This window comes from Capricornis sumatraensis, chromosome 8 (assembly GCF_032405125.1).
Source record: "Capricornis sumatraensis isolate serow.1 chromosome 8, serow.2, whole genome shotgun sequence".
Lineage (NCBI taxonomy): Eukaryota > Metazoa > Chordata > Mammalia > Artiodactyla > Bovidae > Capricornis > Capricornis sumatraensis.
Window position 1 is genome coordinate 404,751 of NC_091076.1, and position 25,007 is coordinate 429,757.

A 25,007-nucleotide genomic window follows, 5' to 3' on the forward strand; every position below is an offset into this window, starting at 1 on the left:
ACGAATCCGTTTCTCACACACCGAGCGGCGCTCCGTCCACGTGGTTCACTGTTTACTGTGTGCGGCCCCGGCGGGACTCTGGGCTGGGGGCTCGTTCCTGCCCAGCACCTGGCGGAGCCCGCGCACAGGGTCCGCAAGTGTTCGCTGGCGTGAACGGACGGCGCAAAGCTGTTGGGCCGGGGGTGCCGCCAGGCTGACCCGGCGAGCTCTCCTCGGCTCGCGCTCTCGGGGTCTGAGAGACGGGGGTCGGGTGGGGTGAGGGCGCGGGGGCGGAGCCGCCGCGCGGGGCGGGGCCCGGGCTGGGGGCGGGGCCCTAGGTGTGCCTGGCGTCCGCTCCCATTCGCCCTGGGCGGTGAGCAAGGATTGGACTGTACCACCTTCCAGATGGGGGAGTACCTCTCGGAACAGCCCACAGGCGGGGGCTTAGACTCTTCAAGTTCTCCCAGTAAACTAGTCTTTCTGGACGACAACAACGTATTAAATGGTGTTTCCAAGGCCTCGAGATGCCTGAGCTCAGGTAGAGGCGCCCTCCTCTACCTCAGGCGTTTCCTCCCCTCCCTCGTCCCAATGGTGCCCACCAACAGGCGGGGCGGGAAAGCCCCGGAAGCCGGCTCCATGTACTTCCGGGTCAAGGAGCGCGCGGCGGAGGCGACGGCGGCGGTGGCGGTGGCGGCCTAGTTGTGCCTCTTGGTGTGGCGGCGGCTGCGGCAGCGGCGACGAGCGCACGGTTCCGGGTACGTGCGGGCCGCGGCGTCCCGGGTTTCAGTAGCGCCCCGGCCGGAGGGCCGCTCCGGGCGCCGCGCGCTTTGTCTGAGGCCTGCCCGGCGGTGCGAGGCCTGCGCTGCTCAGGCCCCGGGCTGACGGGCAGCGGCGGCCTCCTGCGGGCGCTGGAGGCCTCGCGCAGAGGCCGGGCGGCCCGCCTGCAGGCGGGTTCCCGGGAGGCGGGGAGCCCTCCGCCTCGCCCTGTGGCACCCGTCCCCTGTGCTGTCGCCCTCCCCGGTCCGAGAGCGGAGTGTGACCCTTTGCTAACTCGCCTCCAGCGCCTCGTCTTCTCTGCTTTTATTGGCTTCGCCTGTGTGTCGACAGGCCCGTGTGGTTGTTGGGATGGTCTCCCGTTCCTTAACTCACGTAGTCTTCATAGCAGTCTCTCAGGAGTAGGTATTGGCCTTCCTGTTTTTACAGATAAGTAGATTGGAGTCCGGAGACGTTAAGTAACTTGCCAACGTCACACAGCTGCTGAATGCCGAGCCAGGGCCGGTTGTTAACCTAAGCCCTGATCCTGATTCCTGGCCCATGTTTTTTCTTTTCTTTTTCTTTTTTCTTTGTAACAAGGATTGTGTTACATCGTTGTCAACTTGGCGGCGTTTATATACTCTTCTTGCTTCTGTAACAGTATAGTACTCAGCTGGTGAGCCACGGTTTGGCCATTGGTCGCTTGGACAGATCCTAAGGCTGAAGTGAGGTTTGACTTGGGCTTTAGCACGCCTGCCCCCTCCCTGAACCATTGGTGTTTTTCTTACGGAAAGAATGTTGAGTCAGAATGACAATAACTGGTTCTTCTTTTGCACCAGGCTGGTGGCAGGGCCCTGACAGAGCCACCCTGGCTTTGGTTCTTCCAGCAGCCCCCTGTATTGGACTCTTGGTGTCTCTCTTAACCCTGCCAAGACCTTACTGGACTCTAGTTTGTTGGTTTTTTTGGTGGTGGGGAGGCTGGGCTCTCGCTTTTTGACTTGTATTGCAGCTTACAGTTTCAAGGTCTTGTAGCTGCTCCGGCAGATGATGAATGAAAAATGAGAATTGAGCCCGATGGACCTGAGCCGCTGGACCTAACACCCTTGCTCAGGGCCTGGGGACGGGCACCCAGGTTCTGGTCACGGCACAGCTGCCAGTGACCACACCGGAAGGCCTTTTGGTTCCTTAGTTGGGATACAAGGTGCTTTCAGTCCCTGGATTTGAAAATAGAGGGAAATACTACTTTTGTTTAAATGTCCCCCGGCTCCCCCAAGCTTGGAGACTGGGCAGGAAAGCCACAGAGCATTGCGGGCACCGCCTGGGGCGGCCAGCAGCCGGGAGGGGCCGAGCGCCTCCTGCAGAAAGGGCTTCCTGGGCATTGGTCTGGAGTGTGCGAGCGGAGGTGGGGATAGTGGATCTGGGCAGGCGCATCTGAGCTGGGGCTGCCACTGGGGCCGCCACTGGGGCCGGTGGGTCCTGAGCCGGGGTCACATTCCCGCAGTGTTTGAGTGTAGCGTTCCTCACGGAGAAAGAGGGTGCCAGGGGTCCCTAGTGGTGGTCTCTTATTTAGTGTTTGCACAGCTGCTTGGTCTGGGAAGTACTTTCGGAGACTCCTGGGCTCTTCCCCCTGGGTGCTGCCGGAAGGTACTGCGTGTGACCGTGCAGGGAAGGGAGAGGGGTGTTGGGTGGCCTTTGGAAAGTCTCCTCCCCGGCTGTGATGGTGGAGCACAGGCTTGAGGGGCTGAACCCCACATGTGCAGGGACACAGGGAGTCAGCCTCGCTCCAGAGCTGGTGTCCCTGGCAAGTCCCCGTGGGCCAGACCCCATCGTGGCCACACTGGCCTCTTCTGACAGCTCTCTGAGGCAGGCCTCGGTCTCAGTCACTGAGGGAGAAGCCAGGGGTTACTTGTGCGAGTGAACTGTCCCTGAGGGTGCTCTGTGGTCTGCTTGGAGGGTTACATTTTCTGAAGTTTGCCCTGGTACTTTCCTGGGTGTGAACACTGACCCCCCACTCATAGGCTGAGCGTCCCCAGTGCAGGGCCCGTGCCGCGCACAGTCGGGCAGGGTAGGTACGGTAGGTAGGTGTCGTACGATGGCGCTGTGGAATCTGGTCACAGGTGCAGCTTGAGGCTCACAGGTCGTCCACCTGCAGTGGCCCAGCTGCCGCCACAGGCACAGGAAGGTGCCGCGCTCCTGGGTGGGCAGTGGCAGCGTCTCGTCCGACGGCCCGTGTTTCTCCAGCAGTGCTTGTGGTCGGGGCTCGGGTGGAAGACAGCGAAGGTCCCTGCCGTGCTGCTGACTCACCAGGCAGGGGAGTGCAGACCCTTAGCTGAGCAGGACTGACTGATTTTTTCAACCTCAGGGTACCAGGTAGAAAAAAAGTGGTGACTTTAGGGGGTTCGTAGTCTCAGTTGACTGTTTCCACGCAGACGCATCGTTTGGCAGGTGGCGATTTAGTGAAGTTAATATGCCTTCACTGTTTTAGAAGACACTCATCCAGAGCCTGGGGCTTTGTCTGGGATGTGTGACACCCTGGCTGTGATCCTGGCCCCAGCCCCATCAGGGACCATTCTTCAGGAGCATCTATACCGTGGCGGTGGCGACAGCGCCTGCCCTGGGTGCCAGCTGACGCGTGTGAAGCGCGCGGCATGTGGGGTCCGGGAGTGAGAGGCTCTCCTGACTTCTCGGCTTGCTGCTGTCTGCCTCACCTCCTGCCCCGGTTCTTGCTTTGCTTCCGTCCCTCCGATCTTGCTCTTTAAATGTGCAGACTGGACTCAGAAACGCACTGTGCCACGGCGGGGGGTCCCCTGTCAGGGTCACCGGGAAGTGAGTAGCCCTGACGGGAAAGGAGCCCTCGTTTCGAGACCAAAGTCAGAGGTCCTGGTGCAGGAGGGTGCCTGTGTCCCTTTATGTTTGTGAGGTCACCGGTCTTGGTCTTTGCCGTTACCCCGGCAGTGGCCTTGCAGAGCAGGCAGGCTCGGCACCCCCAGGTGGTGACCAGGAGCTGGTGGACATGGCAGCCCGGCCCCTGCTCCCCGTGGCCCTGTGCTGCTCCTGGGTAGGCAGCTGACTTGGCCGTGTTCCTGGAGGGGTCGAGGCCAGGTCAGAGGAGCCCCAGCTGGTGCCCGTGGCCTCTTGTGGGAGGCAGGTGTGCGAAGCTGGGCTGGCCAGCCGTGGCTGAGGGGGACATGCCACGGGAGTGTGGGCAGAGGGCCAGCTTGGCACTTGAACATTCTGGCGCTCACCCGCCGCTGAAAGCCCCGCTTTGCCTCAGATTGTGAAGTGCCGTTTCCCTCGAGCCTGGCCTTGGGTACCCGGGGAGTGTTGAGGTGTGGCAGGTGGCTGAACAGGAACACGGCTGGTCTGACGCTACGCTGGGCTTGCTGTAAGTTGGCGTCTGGCCGTGCGCATGGCTCTGTGAGCAGGAGCCAGGCTCGTGGGTGCCTGCACAGTTCTGAGACACCCCTGCCTGCTGTGCTGCGGGGGGACACGTGTCAGCAGGCCTGTGACGTGCAGTGATTGTCACTCGCTCTCGGTGGGGAGCTTAACGCAAAGCCTGGGACAGCGGGGACTTACTCGAGCCTCGTTTCTTTCAGAGCTGAACGCCCATGTCCAGCGATGGATGACGAGAGCCTGGACGAGCTTGTGGACCGAAGCCCGGGGCCCAATGGCCACCCAAGACTCCGTCCTGCCACCCTGGCCAGCGATGCTGGTGAGCTCCCCTCCGCCCAGAGCAGGGAGTGAGTCTTTACGCTTTGCCCTTAGAGTGCTCGAGTAGCTCGTGGTCTGGTCTTTATTTTTGACGTAGTCGATACAAATCTGCTCTTAAACCCAGCGGAAGCCTCCACCCCCGCACCTCACCCTGGCTGCCCGGACGCGGGGCCAGGGTGCTGCCCGGAGCCCTGTGGGCAGGTGTGCTCTGCACACCCTGCACACCTTCTCCCCAGCCCTGCTCTCTGCTGCCTCGGGTGTGACACTGCCCCTCAGGCCTGTGTTTCTCCCTGTCGCTCTAGAAGGAAGCAGTGATGCCCACTGTGACGCCTCCGAGGACGACTCTGTCAGCGAGCACAGCGATGAGGAGGACGCGGACAGGGACCTGGAGGACGGATCTGGTGAGAACACGGATGTCCTCGGGGCCCCGGGTCTCCTCGTGCCATGACGGGGGTTGCTGTTCACAAAACAGCCTTGGTGAGCTTGCCACCTTCAGCACACCCGCCAGCGGAGGCTGTGAGCTGTCAGGATGACATTGCCTGACACGGTGGCCTCCTCTGGCAGTCCCCTGCAGTGAGTTTCGTCTTCAGCTGGGCAGCTGGCTCACATTGATGTGGTTGGGCTGATGACACAGTGGGAAGGTCTCTTGTCTGGTGGCAGCAGGAGAGTCAGTTCAGTTCAGTCGCTCAGTCGTGTCTGACTCTTTGCGACCCCATGAATCGCAGCACGCCAGGCCTCCCTGTTCATCACCAACTCCCGGAGTTCACTAATACTCAAATCCATCGAGTCAGTGATGCCATCCAGCCATCTCATCCTCTGTCGTCCCCTTCTCCTCCTGCCCCCAATCCCTCCCAGCATCAGAGTCTTTTCCAGTGAGTCAACTCTTCGCATGAGGTGGCCAAAGTATTGGAGTTTCAGCTTCAGCATCATCCCTTCCAAAGAACACCCAGGGCTGATCTCCTTTGGAATAGACTGGTTGGATCTCCTTGCAGTTCAAGGGACTCTCAAGAGTCTTCCCCAACACCACAGTTCAAATGCATCAATTCTTCAGTGGTCAACTTTCTTCACAGTCCAACTCTCACATCCATACAGGACCACTGGAAAAACCATAGCCTTGACTAGACGGACCTTGGTTGGCAAAATAACGTCTCTGTTTTTCAATATGCTATCTAGGTTTCCTGTGGCTCATCTGATAACTTTCCTTCCAAGGAATAAGTGTCTTTTAATTTCATGGCTGCAATCACCATCTGCAGTGATTTTGGAGCCCAAAAAATAAAGTCTGACACTGTTTCCCCTGTTTCCCCATCTATTTCCCATGAAGTGATGGGACCAGATGCCATGATCTTCATTTTCTGAATGTTGAGCTTTAAGCCAACTTTTTCACTCTCCTCTTTCACTTTCATCAAGAGGCTCTTTAGTTCCTCTTCACTTTCTGCCACAAGGGTGGTGTCATCTGCATATCTGAGGTGATTGATATTTCTCCCGGCAATCTTAATTCCAGCTTGTGCTTCTTCTAGCCCAGCGTTTCTCATGATGTGCTCTGCATAGAAGTTAAAAAAGCAGGGTGACAACATACAGCCTTGACGTACTCCTTTTCCTATTTGGAACCAGTTTGTTGTTCCATGTCCAGTTCTAACTGTTGCCTTCTGACCTGCATATAGGTTTCTCAAGAGGCAGGTCAGGTGGTCTGGTATTCCCATCCCTTTCAGAATTTTCCAGTTTATTGTGATCCACACAGTCAAAGGCTTTGGCATAGTCAATAAAGCAGAAATAGATGTTTTTGTGGAACTCTCTTGCTTTTTCCATGATCCAGCGGATGTTGGCAATTTAACCTTTGGTTCCTCTGCCTTTTCTAAGTCCAGCTTGAACGTCTGGAAGTTCACGGTTCACGTATTGCTGAAGCCTGGCTTGGAGAGTTTTGAGTGTTACTTTACTAGCATGTGAGATGAGTGCAATTGTGCGGTGGTTTGAGCAGGAGGGTAAAGCGCCTGAGAGCAGCGAGAGAGCAGCGTGCAGGGTGTTTGCAGGGAGCGTGTGCAGCTGGACGGACCTGTGGGCAGGGCGGGCCCAGAGCCCGTTACAGAACAAGGGTAGCCTGAGCCCTAGTTCCCAAACTCCCGAGGGAGCCGGCAGAGGCGTGGAGCGATTGCTACAAGGCTGTCAGTCTGCACCTCCGAACTTACGTGCGGGAGTTTTGCCGTGTGCACGTCCTGCCCCGAGTGCCGTGCACCCGCTGTACCGCCTTCCCTGGCCTTCCTGCCCGCCCTGGCTAGTGCGTGGCCTGTGGGCTCCCCAGACTATCCCGCCCAGCCCCTCCCTGTGTGGTGCTGGGCTTCGGGAGCTTGGCTCACCACGGCTTCCCTTCCAGCACCGCCATTGGGACCTGTGTGGATGTTGAGGCATCCGCCTGGTCTGTCACAGTCCTTGGAGCTCCGTGGATATGAGCGTTAGAATGTCCCAGAGAGCTAAGCCCTCATGTTTGGGGCAGTGCCTACGGAGGAGCAGCGTGAGCTTGCAGCCCTGTGTGCACTGGTGACATGTTACGCCAGAGTTAGGCTGCGACTTCTCTGCAGGCACAGGCAGCTCTGGGCTGAATCTGCAGGTCATGATGGGGCTGTTCCACTCGCTTCTGCAGATAGACTTGGGGCTTGGTGGCAGAGGACGTGAGGTCCTTGTCGGTTCAGCCCTGGAGCAGAGGCCAGAGGGCCTGTGGATGCCAGTGGACAGCCGCTGGGTGCAGGGGGCTGGAAGACGGGCAGGGGGCAGAGACAGCGCGCAAAGAAGCGGTTAGCTCAGGGGGATAGATGCCAAGGGTGTGGTTTAGGGGACATCACGAGAAGGGGCTGGGCTCGGGCTCTTTGGTCCTGGGTTGGTGAGAAGCTTCCAGAAGGACAGGTCTTAGCTGTGATCTGGAGGGCTAGCTGGGCGGTGGTGCACGTGGGGCAGGGGGAGTGCTGGCGGGACGGCTGCCACGGAGCCGAGTCCCAGGAGTCCCGTGGGCGATGAGGAGTGCCGGTGGGGGCCAGGCACCTGGAGGCCACAGCTGTAGCTGAGGGGCACTGACCCGCCCTGTACACCCTGCAGTCTCCAGCGCCAGGCTGTGAAACAGGCTGGGCAGCAGGGGTCCCTGGCTGGTGAGAGCCTAGGCGGCTTGGAGGGCCTGCCTTCAGAGAAGCGACCTGCACCCTCACAGCCCCGTGCCGGCTGAGCCCCTCGCGTGCAGCTCTCCACCCGTGTTTGCTTTTCTTGCCGTGGTGTTGGTCCCTGAAAGTCACCTGCTTGTGTTGCTGTGTGCTCAGGTTTCAGCTGTAGAAACGTCTGTTCAAGTCTCAGGATGAAAGAGGAGGACTTAGGACTCTGACCTGCTGTCCAAGTGGTGCGCACGCACCCTCCTGATCTGCTCTGCGCGCCCCTCCCCACAGGTTGCTCTCAGCTCTTCCCCACGTGGTCCTGCCCTGCTCACGGAGCCCTTGCCCTCGCCTTGCCCAGGCTCGCAGGCGTGCCGCCAGCTGTCTCTCTGGTCTCGTACCCGTGTCTGCACCTCCCTCCTCCCGGGCCCTTTTCTGTCTGGGACCTGGTCCCACGGCTCCCAGGACGAGGTGGGCGGGCAGCTGGCTCGGCCTCGGCGCCTCGCTGCTGGCGGCTCTCAGGGACTCTGGGCGGCCTCTGGGGGCGGGGCACCGCAGGGTCTGGTGGCCTCAGACGCCGGTTCTCTGCCTGCCGCTCAGCTCCTGGTCTTCTGGGATTCTGGAGGAAGAACCAGAGCACCCGGTTCCCATGCTCCGCCTGGTGCTGCGCCCTTGGCCTCAGCCAGGCGCGTATCTGAGCCAGAGCACTCTCAGAACTTCGTGGACCCCAGCTTAGTTCTCTTGCTTTGTGACAGATTGTCACAAACACAGCAGCTGAGAAGAGCACGCTTGGTGTCTCAGTGTAGTCTGTAGCCCAGATACCAGTGGCCAGTCCTCTGCGCAGGTCTTGCCCAGTTGACGTCAACGGGTCGCAGAGGCATCACTCCTGTCTAGGCTCAGGGTCCTCCCCCCAGGTCTGGCTGGTTGCCAGGTTTCACGCCCCACAGTGTGGGGCTCTCGTCCTGTCTCTGCCTGGGTGGGCCCCCATCTCCTCCTCGCTCAGGTCCTGGAGGCCATCCCTCGGTGGACAGGGTGCGTCAGCCTCTTGTTCTCTTGGGTTGTACAAGCAGCCAGAGGAAGCTGCTCTTCCAGAGCCCGTGTGATTATGTCGTGTAACAGCAGGGTCTCAGGCGTGTGAGGACCCTGCCCACCGCGCCCCTCATCCGCGTCTCGCGTCCCTGTGGCTTGGACCTTTGCTCACTGGAGTTCAGTGGGGAGAGAAAACAAGCGCACACTGACGGCAGTGCGAGCTGAGTGGCCTCAGAGACTGAGAGGCTGATCAGGGCTGTGGTGTGCAGCTTGCCTGGTTAGGCATTTGTGGCCTCTGGTCCGGAGGAAAGAAAAAGGAGACCCCTGGAGCAGAGGCCTTCCCCGAAGGTGGCAGCTCCCTGACGGCTTTGAGAAGGTGCCGCTGGAGTGAGGTGTCCTCCAGAGCCCGCTGCGCTGCGCCCAGAGGCCCGCTGACCCCTGGGGGCCGCCTGCCTCCTGCGGGGGTTCCGATTCGGCTCCAGGTGCAGTTGGGGCTTCGTGCCTCCTGAGGGCCAGTTCACAGACTTGTACCCTTGCCTCTTAAGGTTCCGAGGACTCTGAGGAAGATGGTGACGACGTGGACACATTGGCAGGAGTGGCGGATTCTCAGGGAGCGCTGGAAGGCAGCGGTGCGTTTAATTCTGACGACGACTCTGAGAGCTGCCCGATCTGTCTCAATGCTTTCAGGGAGCAGGCTGTGGGCACGCCCGAGAACTGCGCCCACTACTTCTGCCTCGACTGCATCGTGGAGTGGTCCAAGGTGCGTGGCGTGTCTTCAGGCTGGGCTCTGTGTGGGTGACCAGCCCCTGGCTGGCCCCTGGTGGGTCTGGGTCTCTGCCTGATGGCAGGGGTTGGAGCCCTGGGTGGCATCCGAGCCTGGTCTCTGCTTTGTCCCCGTTCTGGGCCCTTGGGTGCTGGTGACGCTCACTCTGGGCAGCACAGGACGAGGGGTGGGGGGGTCATGGGCGAGAAACCCCGGGTGGCCCCGGGCAGCCTGCCGGCCAAGCTGGCTGGTAGGCATGTGCTGAGGGGTCAGCTCACAGACACGGAGCCTGACTCGTGAGCGCGGCAGTCGTGCACACGGGGGTTGTGGGTGCTGCAGGGTGAGCTCTGGAAGCACTGCCCGCCCCACTTCTGAACTTTGTGAAAAAAACTCAAAGAGGCGTGAGCCCAAGGTCGAGTGGCCGCAGCTCCGGCCCGGGCCGTGCTTCAGGACACCGGCCTCACCTGCTGCGCCCCGCTTCCCTCCGTCATGGCCGTGGGCCCTGGAGCAGGGGCAGGTCTGGCCGCGCTGCACCCGCCCTTCCGCAGCGAGGGTGGCAGTGGCCCAGCGACTCGAGTGCTGAGCCACCTCGTCCATGCCCGGCCGCCCGCCCAGCCCCCAGCGCACCTGCCGCCCCGCGGCCTCCTGTTTCCTGGCCGCTGACCGTTCCTGTGTCGGCTCCCCAGGAGAGCTGCCCCGCACCACGGGAGCGTGGCTTCTCTCTTCCGCTCGGCTGTGCTCGGCCCTCACACGGGGCCTGGTGCACACCAGCACCGAGTCAGCAACTGGGTTTCTTGTGAAAGGAACTCTTGGCTTCTAAGAGGAATCGTCTTGAGGTGGTGTTAACAGTAACTGATTCTTCAAGGTTATAACACAGTTTTTATTCTTTTACAGAACGCCAATTCCTGTCCAGTTGATCGAACTATATTTAAATGTATTTGTATTCGAGCTCAGTTTGGTGGTAAAATCTTGAAGAAGGTAAGTGTAGGTGCCCCCTTACGTGTATTACATTGGTCCCCGTCTCGTGGGAAAACCTTCCTTCAAAAGATGATTTGCTCTTCTGAAGTGTTGATTGCGTGCACTTTAGAAATCCGCTGAAATGCCATTTGCGGCTGTGGGCTTGAAGCCCGGCCGGTGGTGGTGCCGTGTGCCTGCCCAGCAGGGGCTCTGCAGCAGAGCCATCCCTGGCCCCTCCCCTCCTCTCCACGCACCTCTTCTGCATCTCCGAGCTGCTTCCTTCCTGAGCCACAGCGGCCACAGCGCGGAGGCCGGGGTGGACCCCAGACTTGGGAGAGGAGGCCAGCTCTTGGGACCAGACTTCTGAAGGCACAGGACAGGGCCAGGAGAGCTGAGAGTGGGCGTGTTCCTTGCTGCTGGGGCCTCTGCGGGCCTCCTTTTGTTGAGCAGCAGCGTTAGAGGGTCTCAGAGAAGGCATTCCCTGGTGGCCTGGTGGTTGGGACTCCCTGCCTGCACGGTCTGGCCCTGGTTCAGCCCTGGTCAGGGAGGTCCTCGCAAGCCTCAGGGTGCTGCCGGGGAGGATGGCGTGTGCAGCCTGGCTGCACATCTTCTCAGTGGGCTGCTTGCAGCCAGAGGTCTGCTCTTCACTCTGGAGCCAGAGGCAGCGGGGACTCCGCTCTGGGCACAAAGGTTTCCCTGAGTATGTGTGGGTGACGTGGCCCCGTCCTGCCAGGGATGCCCTGCTGTGCCCGCCTGCACTCTGCCGTTCTGCCCAGAGGCCGCGGGAGCGCGGGCAGTTTCCCCACAGGCCGGCTCTGCTTGAGTAGCTATGAGTGAGGGCGGGCCCTGAGCCGTCCTCTGGGGAGGGAAAGTGGTGCAAGGACCCTCACACCAGCAGGTCTGGACCCGACAGAGAGCCGGGAGGCGCAGGGAGGCCCTGAGTGCCTGCCTGGCGTGGGAGCGAAGCTGGGGAGCACGGTGGGGAGGGCGGAGCAGACGCGGCTCCTCGGGCGGGACGTAGGGCAGGAGAGCGAGACGGCCCACCCCCCGCAGATGGGGCCTGCTGGCGGCACCGTGGGGAGCAGTAGTGGCCGTCGAGGGGCGGCGGCCGCTGGAGGCCTGGGTCCCTGTCTGCCCGCCGCCTCCCCGCTCTGCAGCGCCGCCCATGGGCTTGGCTGGCCCGTTGTTCCTCTGCCCTGGGGCCCTTCTGCAGCGCACACCTTGTTCTCCGTTGAGTCGTTTCTTTCTGGGGGCTTGCTGTCTTGAAATAGTTAGAAAACGTTAAAACCACGCGCGTGTCACTTCAGAGCCCCTGGGCCCACGGAAGCCGTGTGAGCGAGTCCGCTCTGGGCCAGTGTAGAGCGACACGGATGGCCCTGCCTGCTGTGTGCTCAGCGCATTCTCGTACCCAGATTCCAGTGGAGAGCGCCCAGCTCGGGGAGGACGAGGATGAAGACCCGACCTTCTGTGAGGTGTGTGGCCGGAGTGACCGGGAGGACCGGCTGCTGCTCTGTGACGGCTGCGACGCTGGGTGAGCCCCTCCCTGTCCTGTCAGGCCTGGCTCCGAGTTGGGACCCCCGGGGCCTTCCTCACTGCAGAGCCCCCAGCAGCGAGGAAGACGCCCGCCCTCGGTTCTCCTGGCCCTGCGCTATTGGGACATGCTAGAGGGGAGCCTGTGGGCCACTGCTCCGCGAGCCGCCCCCACAGGCCTGCCCGGTTGTGCTCGGCGCCGTGAGCCCCCACAGGTCATCTGAACCCCAGCGTCTGCCGCTGCCCCCGCCGGCCTGGCCTCAGCTCGCACGCCCCATCCCCTCTACCCTCCCCGTGGCTGCTTCCCTTGTTGCCGTGTACACCCTCCCCGTTCCCAGCCATCTCCTGAGACTGCTCGCAGGGGTGCACCGTACCCCTCAGGACGGAGGGCAGACGTGGGAAACGGGGGTGTGGGCCGGCCGGGCCAGGGTGGACACGGGCGGGACCTGCCCGCCATGCAAGGCCAGGCATGGGAGCCTCTCCCGCAGGGCAGGTGGGCAGGATGGGCTGCCAGCCGTCCTGTGTCCGCAGTAGCCTGTGGTTGTCGTCCGTCCACGCGGTGGGGGCTTCTGCTTCCCGCAAAGCGCACCCCTCACCCTGGGGCAGCATGGGCCCTGAAGGACCGGTGCCCGTGGAGCAGCGCAGACTGCTGGGGCCACCCTCCAGGGCCCACTTGCTGCCGTCGCCCTGCCCCAAGGCAGCAGGGCCCTCTCTCAGGGCCTGACCGCATCTCCGCCTGCCTCCCAGTCCCCCTTGGGGTTCACACCGCTGAGAACACGGGCCTCCTCCCTTCCTCACCCGCATCGGTGCCCAGTGGCAGCCCCGGAGGTCTGCCTGCCCTGTGCCTGCCCCTGGGCAGGCCCAGCGCTCAGCCGTGTCTGGGGGAGGCACGCTCTGCCTGCTGTCACTCTGGATCTGGAGGGCAGAAGCGGGCCCTGGTGTCCAGCCCACGGATCTTGCTGTCATGTACCGTGACCGTGGGACGCGGGACAGACCGCGTCCTCTTTCCCAGTATGGCTGGCTGCGCAGGAAGGGGCTGGGACCGCGGGACGCCGCCTGGGAGGCCACACGCAGGGGAAGGAGAGGCTGGTTCTGGCGTAGCGGTGGTTACCACCTTTGCCTCTGGCTTCCCTGAGCCTGAAACCAGCCTGTGCGTTTTCTGGCGGTCTCGTGGATGCTGGGACACTGGGGAGCCCTGAGTAGGGTATTCATTTGCCAAGCTTCAATTTTCCCTTAAGCTTTTACCTCTTTGGGGGAGTAGGGGCTGCACCATGGGGCTTGTGGCACCTTAGTTACCCAACCGGGGGTTGAACCCAGGCTCTGGCAGTGAAATGGTCCCTGAACCACCGGGGACTCCCCCTATCTGTGTTTGACTTAACGGTGTTCGTGAATGGGGACCTCTCCATGTCAGGGCTGTGCCGCCGTCGGTGGGGGGGGTCGTTGCTGTAGGCGTGTGAGCACTGCAGGCCCCCTTGAGCGGCCACAGGGGTCTCCTGGGCTCGAGCCTGCAGCTCTCTTCTCCGTGGAGGGATCTGTGGGTGCAGACTGGGCAGGAGGGGCCCCCGTCACCCCCGCCAGCCTCCGCTGCAAGATCCTGGGGTGGTGGTGAGAGCACGGTTGAGCACGCTCAGTGCTGGAGGTGTTTCCGTGAGACTCTGCCTCTCCCTGTCGAGTGGTGCCCTTGAGACTGACTGCGTCGGGGGGTTTCTCAGGCTGGAATCTAGTGTGGGTTCTGGGTGCTCCCCGGTGCTTGGGGTCGGCCTGTGGCATCTGTCCACTGGGTGCTCGGGTGAGGTCCCGCCTGGGGATCCAGCTGTGACCTCACACAGGGCAGGGCCGGGAGCGGCAGGAGGCTTTGCAGGGGAGTCCAGCCCGGGCCTGGGTGTGCAGCATGGGGTTGGCGCTGGTTTCCACCTGCCTAGGTGCTGCCTGGAGTCTCCAGGATGCCAGCACTGGAGACTCCTCCCTGACTGCTCCCCTGAGGACAAGCTAGGGAGCACTACGGGGCAGGTGTCTCTGGGCAGAACTGGTGCCGGTGTAGCTCCTCCTCAGGGCTGGGGGGCGTGGGGCCACCACCGTGGTGGTGGGTGGGAAAGGACCTCCTAATGACGTCCTTGGAGACCACCTCCCAGGAACGGTGGGCACCACCCGTACAGCTGCCAGCTTCCAGCTGCCAGTCTCTTGGCCCCAGATAGTACGTGCCCCGCAGAGAGTTGAGCAGCTGTTGGGCCCTTCCATAGGGCCGAGATGCCCTGAAGCCTATGGAGGAGGTCCGGCCGCCCAGAATGCCTGGGGGAAGGGAGCGGACAGGGATACCCAGCTCCAGGCACAGTCGCCTGCCCCACGTCCTCGGGAGGGGCCTCCAAGGCAGCCCAGGCGGGCCCTGGTGCTGCTGTCAGGGTGGGGTGGGCACTGTGTCTCCTCTCTGTTCTCAGACGCCCGTCCTGGGGCCTGGGGTGCACCCTGTGAGCTCACTTAACCTCACCACCCTTGCAGGTCCATCTCCAGACGCAGCTACGTTGCAGGGTCAGGGCTCCAGCGTGGATGGGGGTACAAGGGCACAGCACCACGTGGGGGGCACCGTCGTGCGGCTCAGACGCCCTCTTGTCTCCCAGGTATCACATGGAGTGCTTGGACCCCCCTCTCCAGGAGGTTCCAGTGGACGAGTGGTTCTGTCCGGAATGTGCTGCTCCTGGGGACGCTTCTGCCGCTGGTAACGTGCTGCCTGCTCTCAGGCGGCCCAGACCTTTTCGGTGGAGGTGGGCACCTCGGCCCAGGGTGATGGCATCAGGCTGTCTGGCGGGGATGGCTTTCAGTTGGACTCCGGTGCGAGGGCGGGAGGGCACGTTGGACATGGGGTTGGTCGATGGGGGGGTTCTGAGGGCCCAGGTGCCAGGCAGGTGCCCCCTGCCTTCTGTTCCCGAGTCCCCCTGCCAGGGCCAGGGCGTGGCGGAGCGCGTCAGCCATGGGTGTTTTCTTCCAAGATGTGGGTCCCGTGAGCGAAGAAGAGGTCTCCCTGCTCTTGGCTGACGTGGTGCCCACCACCAGCCGGCTTCGGCCCCGCACGCGGAGGACACGGGCCATCGCCAGGACGCGGCAGAGCGAGAGGGTGCGAGCGACGGTGAACCGGAACCGGATCTCCACGGCCAGGAGGTTCCAGGTGGGTGCCTGTGGCCCTCCACGCTGGCTGTGTGCAGGGAGCGACGCTGAGGGGGCCTGAGCTGGCGGCAGCAGCGGAGAGCTGGCCCTGGGGCTACTGGGCAGCGCTGTCACCCGCAGGGCCCGTGGTGCTGACCCGGAGGGCTGAGGGACTTGGCGGCGGACTTTGGCTCAGGACCTGCCACCGAGGCCTGCAGTCCACTCTCCTCAGGCCCAGGAGCGCTCCTCCTCCTGCCTTCGGGCCTGACCTGCCCCTCGGGAGGCCTCCCCAGACCCCGCTCCCCATGGGTACTCGGGAGCCCCCGCAGCCTGCCTGCTGTCTGTCGCTGCAGCTTCTGGGGCTCGGGGTCCCCGGGCTCCCTCGCGAGGTCTGAGGCGACTCCGCCCCCCGACCGTGCCATCCTGTGCCGTGCAGCGCGTCCCTAGGTACCTCATGTCCTCTCTGCTGGATGAAACCATTGACGCCGTGGCTGCCGGGCTCAGCACAGCCGTGTACCAGCGCCCTGGGCCGCGTGCCCCCGCCCGCCGCAGGAGGAAAGGAGGTAGGCGTTCCCGGCTCCCGCTGCCCGCGGTCCCTGCCGTGGCGTGGCCTGGTCTCCATGGCGGCCAGACCAGTGCGTCCGAGGCCCTGCAGGCCTGGGGTTTGGGTCTGGTTAGTCCCTCTGAACGCCCTGTTGAGGGGCTGTTGGTGTGGCAGCACCCCGAACGTGCCTCAGAGTGACCCAGCCTCCCTGCGTGGGTTCAGGAGAGCCCGCAGGGGCCTCGTGGAGGTTCGCGCTGTTCCTTCGGATCGGGCAGCCCGATGGTGCATCCCTGTGCCTGGCCTCCCTGGGCGGGGCTGTTGACGTTACTCAGCCTCTGTGCAGCTGCCGTGCTGTGCACGCTTTCTGGGCCTTTTCTGTGTTAGTCTTGGTAACTTTGTCCCAGGAAGTTCGGTTCATCTCTCCCAGGGAGAGGCTTTCACCGGAGGTCAGCGTCCCTGGCGGCTCCTGCTCCGTCTTCTGTCTATCTGCTGGTCAGAATTCTGCTCCGTACAGGAGCTGGCCCTCCTGCCCGACTGCTTGTGTGAATCAGAAGACGTGGGTTCCTGTTTTGTTGAGTGGCTCACAGTCTGTGGTCTTTTAAAAGCCAGTGTTGCTGAGACACATTCGCCGTGACAAGTGCTTCCACGCTGGGCACGTGGCTCCCACTGAGGCCAGTGAGCCTTCCAGCCGGGCCCCCGCCATCCTGCCGTCGGTGCTGTCTTTGCGTCCTTGGCTCCCGCTCGGGAGGCCGCGAGTGTGTGCCCTGGCTTCTCCCCAGCAGTGACCTGGGCCCATGTGGCGGGTGTGTAGGGTCGCCTCTCTTTCCTGTTGAGGCGCGTGCCCTGGCTTGTCTCTTTGCCTGTGCCGGGCGTCTGGCTGGTTCTGTGGTGAAGCTGCTGTGCGGACCCTTCCCCGGGGGTGGGTGTGTCCGCCGCTCTGGCTCAGTAGAGAGGGCGCTGGCTGGCGCAGAGGGGCCGTGTCAGAGGCGCCCACCCCGCTTCCAGCGGCAGTGTGCACCTGCAGCGGCGCTGTGTTCTTGCCCAGCTCCTCCCATCTTCCTGCGCTCCTGGCCTCCCCAGAGGACAGGCGGGGTGTGGAGATGAGACCTGAGGACTACCTGTGGGTCATGGTTTTCTGCACCCAGAGGTCACGCTGATCCCTGAGCTGCCCGCTCAGGTGAGAGGTTCCGCTTCGCCTGTCTTCCTCCTGACTCTCCCCGCTCACATCCAGGACCTCACATCTCAGTCCCAGCAGCTCACCCTTCGTCTGCTCGCCCCTGCTCTGTCCCGGGCCTCCCCGTCTTTGGCTGTCACGTCTCTGCAGCTGTGGTCACAGCTGTGGGGGCTGAGGGACACAGGCCCTGTCACCTTCTCCCCGGGGCCTGGCCGCTCCCGGCCAGTGTGGCCGTGTCCCCCTCCCCTCCTGCGTTACTTTGAAGCACGTCCTCGTTTTATACCTGCACATGTCTCGCAGCGTGTTTCTGGAAGAGAGGGAGTGTTTTCTCTGACTTAACCCCAAGGCCGTCGTTAGACCTGAGGAGATGAATAGTAATTCCACAGCCTCGCGATGCAGCCTGTCAGCATCGGGAGTTCTGATTGTGTCACAGACGTGGTGGAATTTCAGAGCAGCTTACGTGGAGCTGGAGCAGAGCTCTGTGCTGCGCTGGGGCTGCCTGTCGCGCGCCTTGTCCTCCGACGGGGTGGAGCGAGCAGGTCTCCTGGGGGCAGATCTCACCTCCTGGGCAGCTGGAGGCCCGCGGCTGGTTCAGGCGTGCGAGGCGCTGAGGAGACGGCAGAGCGGCTCCCTCCTGACGGGCCGTGTCGCGGAGCGTGGTTTCCGCCTGCTCCTGTGTTGACTGGTTCTGGTCCCTGAGCTGCGGCGGCTCCAGTGGAGATCGCTTAGGGCTCTCGGCCTCGTCATGGGCTCAGGGGCCCAGGCTCGGTGTACACACTTCCACCGCACAGTCACGAGGGTGGGCCTCTGTCTTTCCTGGAACCTGCTTCTGGGCTGAGGTTCCTGAGTGCTCCAGGTCTGCGGGGGCAGCGCGGCCTCGGGGCACCCTGTGGCTGCTGGGCTTCTGCCATCGCCCAGAGCACCCAGGTGGCTGCTGGCTGTGCAGGGTCGTCCTCGGGATGTGTTTGCTGGAAATGTATTGGGACGTCTCCAGTTCCAGCCTCTGGGGGCACTCCTCGGCGAGGCCGCTGAGCGGCTCGCGTCCTCTGCTTTAGTGTTCCGTGGTGGTGTAAAACCGTCTCCTTGCTGGTTCCAGTGGTCAGATCTGGAGGTCAGTGTAAGCTCAGACTTGCCCTGTCCTCGCCGTGCGCTGCCCTCCACCCCCGGGGGGAAGCGTGTAGAAAGCCCGTAACGAGAAGCAGGGAGCAGTGCCCCAGGCCGGGTGGGCGGGTGTTGGTCAGCTGAGTCTTGGGGGACAGCGGGGTGGGCACACAGCCAAGCGAGCGCTGTCAACGTGCTCTCGGCAGGAAGGCGGAGGAAAGCGTCAGGACGGAAGAGAGCCCTGTCCAGGCCGCCTGCAAAGAGCAGGAGCTCAGGGGCGAGGCTGAAGAAACGCCCAGGTCGCGTGAAGAAGAGGAAAGTGCAGAAGAGAAAGGTAGCCCGGGGCGGGGTCTCCCTAGGCGGGTTCTCTGGCCCGTGCGGTGGGGGGACAGAGGGAGGCACGGAAGAAGCGTCTCTGTAATTACTTGGAGACTCACCGATAAAGATGCACATTTCTGCAGCGTGGACTGAAAACAGGCCTGAAGCGAGGTGTGTTCAGAGCACTGCAGAGTGGCTTCTGGAGCCACGGGGGCCTGTGGGGCCAGGCCCCCCCACCTGTTTGGCGCTTGTGCCCAGGGTAGCAGGCACCTGGTGTGAGGCGGGTGGAGTGAGGCCTGGGCGGGGTCTTTGTGTGATGAGCACGTTCACCCCTCAGGCTCCAGGGCGGCCGGCCCTCTGCCCCGTGTTTGGTGCCGTGGGTTCCTAGTTGAACTGGCATTCCCAGAGGCCGTGGATCTCAGCCCTGTCGTTTCTCCCTCTGACCCTGGGTTCAGAATGAAGCTACAGCTCGTTCACGCATCGCACGGACGCTGGGCCTCTGCAGGCCGGCCCATGGAGCCTGCACCCCCTCCGTGTACAAGCCTGCAGACCCGTCTCTGGGGCTGATGCGTGCCGACATCGGGGCAGCCTCCCTCTCCCTGTTTGGAGACCCCTATGAGCTGGACCCCTTTGACAGGTGGGTGCAGAGCGGCTGGGCTCTCTCCCTCAGGCCGGGGGACACGCCACTTCCGCTGGGGCCTGGCTCACTCTCGGGGTTTGTGTTTGTGAAGTTCCTTGCTCTGAGCAGCTCTCAGACCCCATTAGGTGGTGAATGAAAAGAGCTCTGTGCTCCCTTGGCGTGTCTGCCCCCGTCCCTCCCGACTTAGATGCTGGGGCAGCTGCTGACACAAGCTGACACAAGGTCCCTGCACAGGGCCCCGGTTCGGTGTTGAGTCACAGAGCCTGCCGAGGGCTGCTCGCTGTGGAGGGTGGGTGGGAGCTCCCTGGGCCTGGATGCGCAGGGCCACCTGCCCTTTGGCCTATGTTCCTCCCCAGCAGTGAAGAGGCGTCTGCAAGCCCTGCTTCCCCTCTGAGCGCCAAGAGGAGGGTTCTGTCCCGGTCAGCCCTGCGCTCCCACCAGCCTGTGGCCAGACCCGTCTCCATGGGGCTCTCCAGGTGTGTCCTGGGGGGCAGGATGGGATGGATGGGGTGTAGGTGGGCCCCAGACCTGCGAGAACAGTGGACTACACAGCGGGTGGGCGCTCTGCCACCCGGCACCCTGACCTCTTGTGGCCTCTCCGGGCTCTAGGAGGAGCTGCAGCCAGTCCCGAGCCCGGGGCGCGGGGACAGAGCAGGGACAGCACGGGGACAGAGCTGGGCGCGGGGACAGGGCGGAGCGCGGGGACAGAGCGGGGACAGAGCGGGGCGCCGGGACAGAGCAGGGCACGGGGCGCGGGGACAGAGCGGAGCTGGGCCAGGAGCCAGCCTTCTCTCCTGGCTGACGGTCCCCCAGCCCAGCCAGGCACCACTGCTCATGCGCCCCGCCTGTCGGTGGAGCCGGGGCCGAGGGCCTCGCACCTGTCTGCCCCCTCGCCCTGCCGTCCGTTAGTGGGAGCTGCTGTGGGGGTTCCCTCTCGGGGTCCCTGCCTGCACGAGGGGCACTGGGGCTGGAGGGGCTGAGACAGCGGGGCCTGCCTGCAGGAGGAGTGCTGCTGACATGGCCCCCCAGCCGGACGTGGACACAGAGCCCAGCCCTGACCTGCTGGGGAGCATCCTGTCTGGCCAGACCCTTCTGATGATGAACGGTGCCGACATCGTCATCCACCGCGACGGCTCCCTCAGCGCCAAGAGGGCAGGTAAGCAGCTGTGCCCATGGCCTCCTGCCGCCCTCCGCACACCTGGGCTTAGGGCCACACGTCCCTAAGAGGCGGTCTGCGTTTTGTGGCCGACCGAGCGACCCTAGAGTTTACTCCCGAGCAGCGCTGAAGGCTGAAGATGCCTTTCCGTCGCTTGCTGGTAGCGCAGTTGGTGGTGGGGTTTCCAGGCGGCCCACAGGCCCTCCTCACCGCGGCACAGCTGCTTGCCTGCTCTCACAGCCCCAGGGGCCAGCACAGGGCCCTCTCCATAGATGGGGGCCCCGGCGGGTCTCAGGGCTGGGGTGGATCTGGCCATAGAGGGCAGGCCAGGCCGCACAGCTGCAGTCAGTGGCACCAGGCCCGTTCTGATCCACAAATAAATAGCATAAAGACAGTGCGGGGAGCAGAGGCGACGTGGGCCGCAGCACAGAGAGCCTGCGGCCCCCGCCCCCCACACCGCAGTGCTGGGCGAGCAGGCATGGAGACCACACCGCGCTGGGAGGGCGTCCCGGGGGAGGTGAGCCCCTGCGGGGCCAGCAGGACCGACGGCTTGGCCTTCCTGTCTTTCAGTGCCAGTCTCCTTTCAGCGGAACTCAGCTGGTCCGTCCAGAGCGCCAGAGGGCGCCGGGCCGCAGAGCTCAGGGCCCAGCTGCCCTGGCACGGCTGCCCCTGCCCGTGTCCCTGCACTCACGTCAGGGGCAGCGGCGAAGCCGGACTCCTCGGTTACCCCTCGGTCGGGCCAGCCTCAGACCTTGTCCACCGAGAGCAGACCTGGTGTAAAGCAGAGTGAGGACAGCCGGGTTAGCAGCGACAGCAAGCACTTGCTGCCTCTCGGGCCTGCAGCCTTGAAGGCCTCACACAGTGGCTCTGACTCGCCCTCCAAGAGCACGTTGCCAGGCCAGGCCCTGAGACCAGCTCCCAGGCGGACAGACATCTCCGAGCTCCCCAGGATACCAAAGATCAGGAGAGACAGCCGGGGGGACGAGGGCCCCGCTAGCAGGCAGGGCGTCGAGCTCCCCAGCTCCTGCATCAGCCGGCTGACAGGCAGGGAGGGCCCCGGACAGCCGGGCTGCAGGGCCCGGGTAGAGGGTGAGCCCAGTAATCGGGGCGCGCAGGAGCCCAGCACACACTCGGCGGGGGGCCCCCAGCCCCCTGGCCCACTGGGGCCCGCCCGGGGGAAGGCTGTTGGCTCCACCTTTGAGAGTTTCAGGATCAACATTCCTGGGAACACAGCCCATTCTGGCAGACTGCTCAGCCCTGGCTTCTGTAACACGTTCCGGCCGGTGGACAGCAAGGTGCAGAGGAGAGCGAGCCCCTCGCCCCTCTTCTCTGTCAGGAAGACGAAGCAGCTCAAGAGCGAGATCTATGACCCCTTCAACCCCACGGGCTCCGACTCCAGCTCCGCCAACAGCAGCCCCGAGCACCTGGGCCTCCTGCCCTCGGAGATCACGCGGACCATCTCTGTCGACAGCCCCAAGGCCCCAGCGCTGCCCCCCGTGCGCTGCGTCACCTCCTACACGGTGCAGACCTGCGCGGGGAAGGAGCTGGAGCCCCCCCAGGGGCCCTCCAGTCTGTCTGAGCTCCAGGACGAGGAGCCCTGCGCACAGGCACAGCAGCCGTCCCCACCGGAGCCCTGGGGCGATGAGAAGCTGCCTCCCCACAGCTCCTTCTTCGGCTCTGAGGGCCGGACAGTGACCTGCGTGACTGTGGTGGAGCCTGACACGCCGCCCAGCCCTGACGCCCTGCCTGCGACCACCCACAGGGTCGTGGAGCTGCGCTCCCCCTCCCGCTCCCGCTCCCGCTCCAGCTCCCACAGCCGGAAGAAAGGCCCCCCACCGAGGGTGGCCACCAGAGAGCAGCGGGCCGGCCGCTCAGGCTCCCGCTCATCCTGCTCAGGAGACCGGAGTTCCAGGTCTGCCTCGCCGCCGGCGGGCGAGGACCAGCACAAGAGACACCGGCCGAAGGCCCGGGGCCGCAGGTCATCCAGCGAGCGCTCCAGCAGCCGCGAGCGCGCCAAGCGGAAGAAGACGAAAGACAAGAGCAGGGAGCGGGGCAGAGGCTCCTGGGGCCACAGCCGGCGGAGGTCCCGCTCCCGCTCTGGGAGCTCATCCCACGAGCAGCGCGAGGGCCGCAGGAAGAAGAGGCGGCGGTCAGGGTCCAGGTCTCGGGGAAGGGAGTGCTCCCCGCCCAGGCACCCCAGGGAGAGGAGGGGGCGGCCGCGAGACCGGCGCGGCTCCCGCGAGAGGCGGCGGCGAAGGTCCAGGTCCGCCAGCCCGGAACACAGGCCCCGGGCGCACCGGCGGCCTCGGTCCCGGGAGAAGCGTCCGCGGCCACACCCCCACTCTCCTGAGCGGAAGTTGGCCCCGAAAGAGGCTTCTGCAGCACCCCCTCCCCAGGGGGAGCCCAGGCCGGACAGGGAGCCCCCGGCCAGGTCCCCGGCCAGGCCCCCATCCTCAGCGGGAGCAGACGGCTTGCCAGAAGGGCCCGCAGTCGACAAGGCCGCCCCAGTCCCGGAGGTGCTGGCCGAGTACCCAGCGGAGGACGCGGACTACGGTGACTCTGTGGAGGCGGGGCACCTCTTTGAGGACTTTTCCAGTGACACCATCTTCATGCAGATCGATGATATGAGTTCCCCGCCCTCCCCGGAGAGCACGGACTCCTCCCCGGAGCGTGACCTCCTGCCCAAGCCCACCGTGCCCCCAGCTGGCCCCCAGCACGACACCAGCCTGGCGGTGGCCGTCATCCGGAGGGAGGTGTCCCGGATCCACGGGGAAGACGTGGTGCAGCCCTCGCCGGGGGCCGAGGGCCCCCAGGAGAAGCGCCCGCTCCAGCAGGACGCGGACGAGCCCGCCGCAGTGCCCTGCGCCCTGGGAGCCCAGGCCCCGGGCGGGACACCTGTGGGGAAGGAGGAAGGCCCCTCTCAGAACCCCCTGCTGCGAGCTAAGGCGCTGGTGAAGAGGGTCACCTGGAACCTCCAGGAGGCGGAGTGCGGGGCCCCGGCCGACGACAGAGGCCTGTGTGAGTAGGCGCTTTGGGGGGCGGGGAGTGATCCTCGGGTGACTCCCAGGCCACCTTGGTGGTTGGGGGTGGGATGGCAGCGCCTGCCCTGGGGTCCTTGCTCCGGGACGCTTTTCTGGAATTTTCTAGCCAGGAGGCAGTCTTGTGGCCTGGAGGGCCCCAGTACACCCACCGCCATATGTTGGCCCCCAGGGACACCACTTCACAGGCCACAGAAGCCGCGGGAAGGAGTCTGGGAATCTGACGACGTGGGCCCCGTGGCTGGGCTCCATCAGGCACCCTTCTCTGCGCTGCCTGCCCCTGCTTATGCGCTTCCAGAGCCTGGCTTCCCCCCAACTGACCCCTCTCAGGTGGGCCCCTGGGCTGGAGGGATGTGGCCTAGCACCCAGGCTACGCGGGCTGGGCTGGATTGGGGCTGAGGCCTGCACGCACCAGCCCTTTGCTGCCTGGGCTCTTCGGGTTCAGAAGTGGGGGTTGAGGGCACAGGGTAGTGAGTGTGTAGAGGCTGAGCAGGCTTGTGTTCTCGCCCAGGTACAGAGCCCCAGCCTGCCCCCCGGCCCAGCCCTGCCATCAGGCATCCCACCATATGCACCTATCAGCCAGCCCGCAGTCCAGTTCCTCCTCCAGGGGAGCCAGCCCCTCCCAGGCTGCGGGGCAGCCCAGAGCCTGGCCCCAGTGTCCACCATCCCGACTGCAGCCTCAGAGCCAGCCGGCCACGCTGCCGCCGCCACTGCTACCAACGACTCTGAGGAGAGGACGGCTCCCACCAGGCCGGCCCCAGAGAAGGCCAAGAATGAGGAGGTGAGACCCTGCTCCTCCTCCAGGGGCAGGCGCGGGCCGGTAGCCCGGTGCTGAGCCTTCACGGTGTCCTTGCCCCCAGTACATGAAGAAGCTGCACGTGCAGGAGCGGGCCGTGGAGGAGGTGAAGCTGGCCATCAAGCCCTTTTACCAGAAGAGGGAGGTGACCAAGGACGAATATAAGGACATCCTGCGCAAGGCGGTGCAGAAGGTGGGCGGGGCCTGAGAGCCCTGGGCTGGGGCGGTGGGCGGGGCCTGAGAGCCCTGGGCTGCGTGGCCACACCCCCACACCCCCTCGCTGTAGCCGGCCGCTTAGGTGCTTGGGGTGTAAAGGTGGCTGTTTGTGAGCAGTTGTTAGAGGTTAAGCAACACTACGTTTAACCCCACTCATGGCTAGGAAAATGAGACTCCTAGAGGCGGACGTGCCAGGTCGCCTCAGGAGGGCCGCCAGCCACCCTGTGAAGTGGGCAGAGCTGGGAGACGCGCGCCAGCCTGCCTGCCGCCCCTCCCAGCGTCCCCAGGGCCTGGTCCCCATGATCCATGACCGTGTGGGGAGCGAAGGGATGTCTGGGTCACTGTCTCCCCTCCCCCAGATTTGCCACAGCAAGAGCGGGGAGATCAACCCCGTGAAGGTGGGCAACCTGGTGAAGGCTTATGTGGACAAGTACAGGCACATGCGCAGACACCGGCGGGCCGAGGCCGGCGAGGAGCCGCCCGCCCAGGGCGCCGAGGGCTGAGGAGCGGCTGGAGCGGAACGCGGGGCGCGCCCTGCCCTCCTGTTTTCAGGGTTCTGCGATCACCCGTGGTCTGTGCACCTCTTTTGCTCATAGTTTAAAACTGGACTTTTTTATATGTATATTATAGATACACACTGTTCCCACTGTGTTCTAATTTATCAAAAATGGATTCTCTTTAGACATGTCTGGCTCGGTACTTGAAAGGTGGTGAGAGAGCGGGCCCGGGCGGGGGGGCTTCTCCCCTAGTCAGCCTTCTGCTCCCTTGTGTTTCACAGACAGTTGCTCGAGTTTTTATTTGGGCCCCCACCTCCCAGGTGGCACCCTGCTGGCAGCTCACACTGGCCAGAAACAGGCCTTGGGCACAGCAGGCGGAGCCCCTGTCTGCAGCAGAGGGGCCCAGGGGCTGCCCCTCGGGCACGGGGGGACATCTGCGTGGCCAGAGCTTGCACTGTGAAGAAGAGATCCGCTGAATCCACCATGCCCCTCCAGAGCCCAAGCTTCAAGCCTACCCCCAGTGGACACTGCCATGGTTC

The 25,007-nt window shown here is 63.9% G+C and overlaps 1 protein-coding gene across 6 annotated transcripts; it reads left to right on the top strand.

The window, feature by feature from the left end:
• Positions 1 to 639: 639 nt before the first annotated feature.
• Positions 640 to 24,565, top strand: PHRF1 (PHD and ring finger domains 1). Of its 6 annotated transcripts, none has more exons than XM_068976348.1 (18): positions 640 to 734; positions 4,329 to 4,444; positions 4,746 to 4,844; positions 9,146 to 9,360; positions 10,258 to 10,341; positions 11,733 to 11,851; positions 14,466 to 14,563; positions 14,835 to 15,010; positions 15,425 to 15,551; positions 18,014 to 18,141; positions 18,581 to 18,762; positions 19,122 to 19,241; positions 19,767 to 19,921; positions 20,492 to 22,939; positions 23,069 to 23,289; positions 23,471 to 23,740; positions 23,820 to 23,948; positions 24,331 to 24,565. In XM_068976348.1, the coding sequence occupies exons 2-18, from the start codon at positions 4,351 to 4,353 to the stop codon at positions 24,472 to 24,474; spliced, it is 4,809 nt and encodes a 1,602-aa protein (XP_068832449.1). In that variant the 5' UTR covers positions 640 to 734; positions 4,329 to 4,350; the 3' UTR covers positions 24,475 to 24,565. The 6 variants fall into 6 exon arrangements, with proteins under 6 accessions (XP_068832449.1, XP_068832452.1, XP_068832451.1 ...); XM_068976351.1 differs by having other exon boundaries at positions 23,555 to 23,740; XM_068976350.1 differs by having other exon boundaries at positions 23,132 to 23,289.
• Positions 24,566 to 25,007: the final 442 nt, after the last annotated feature.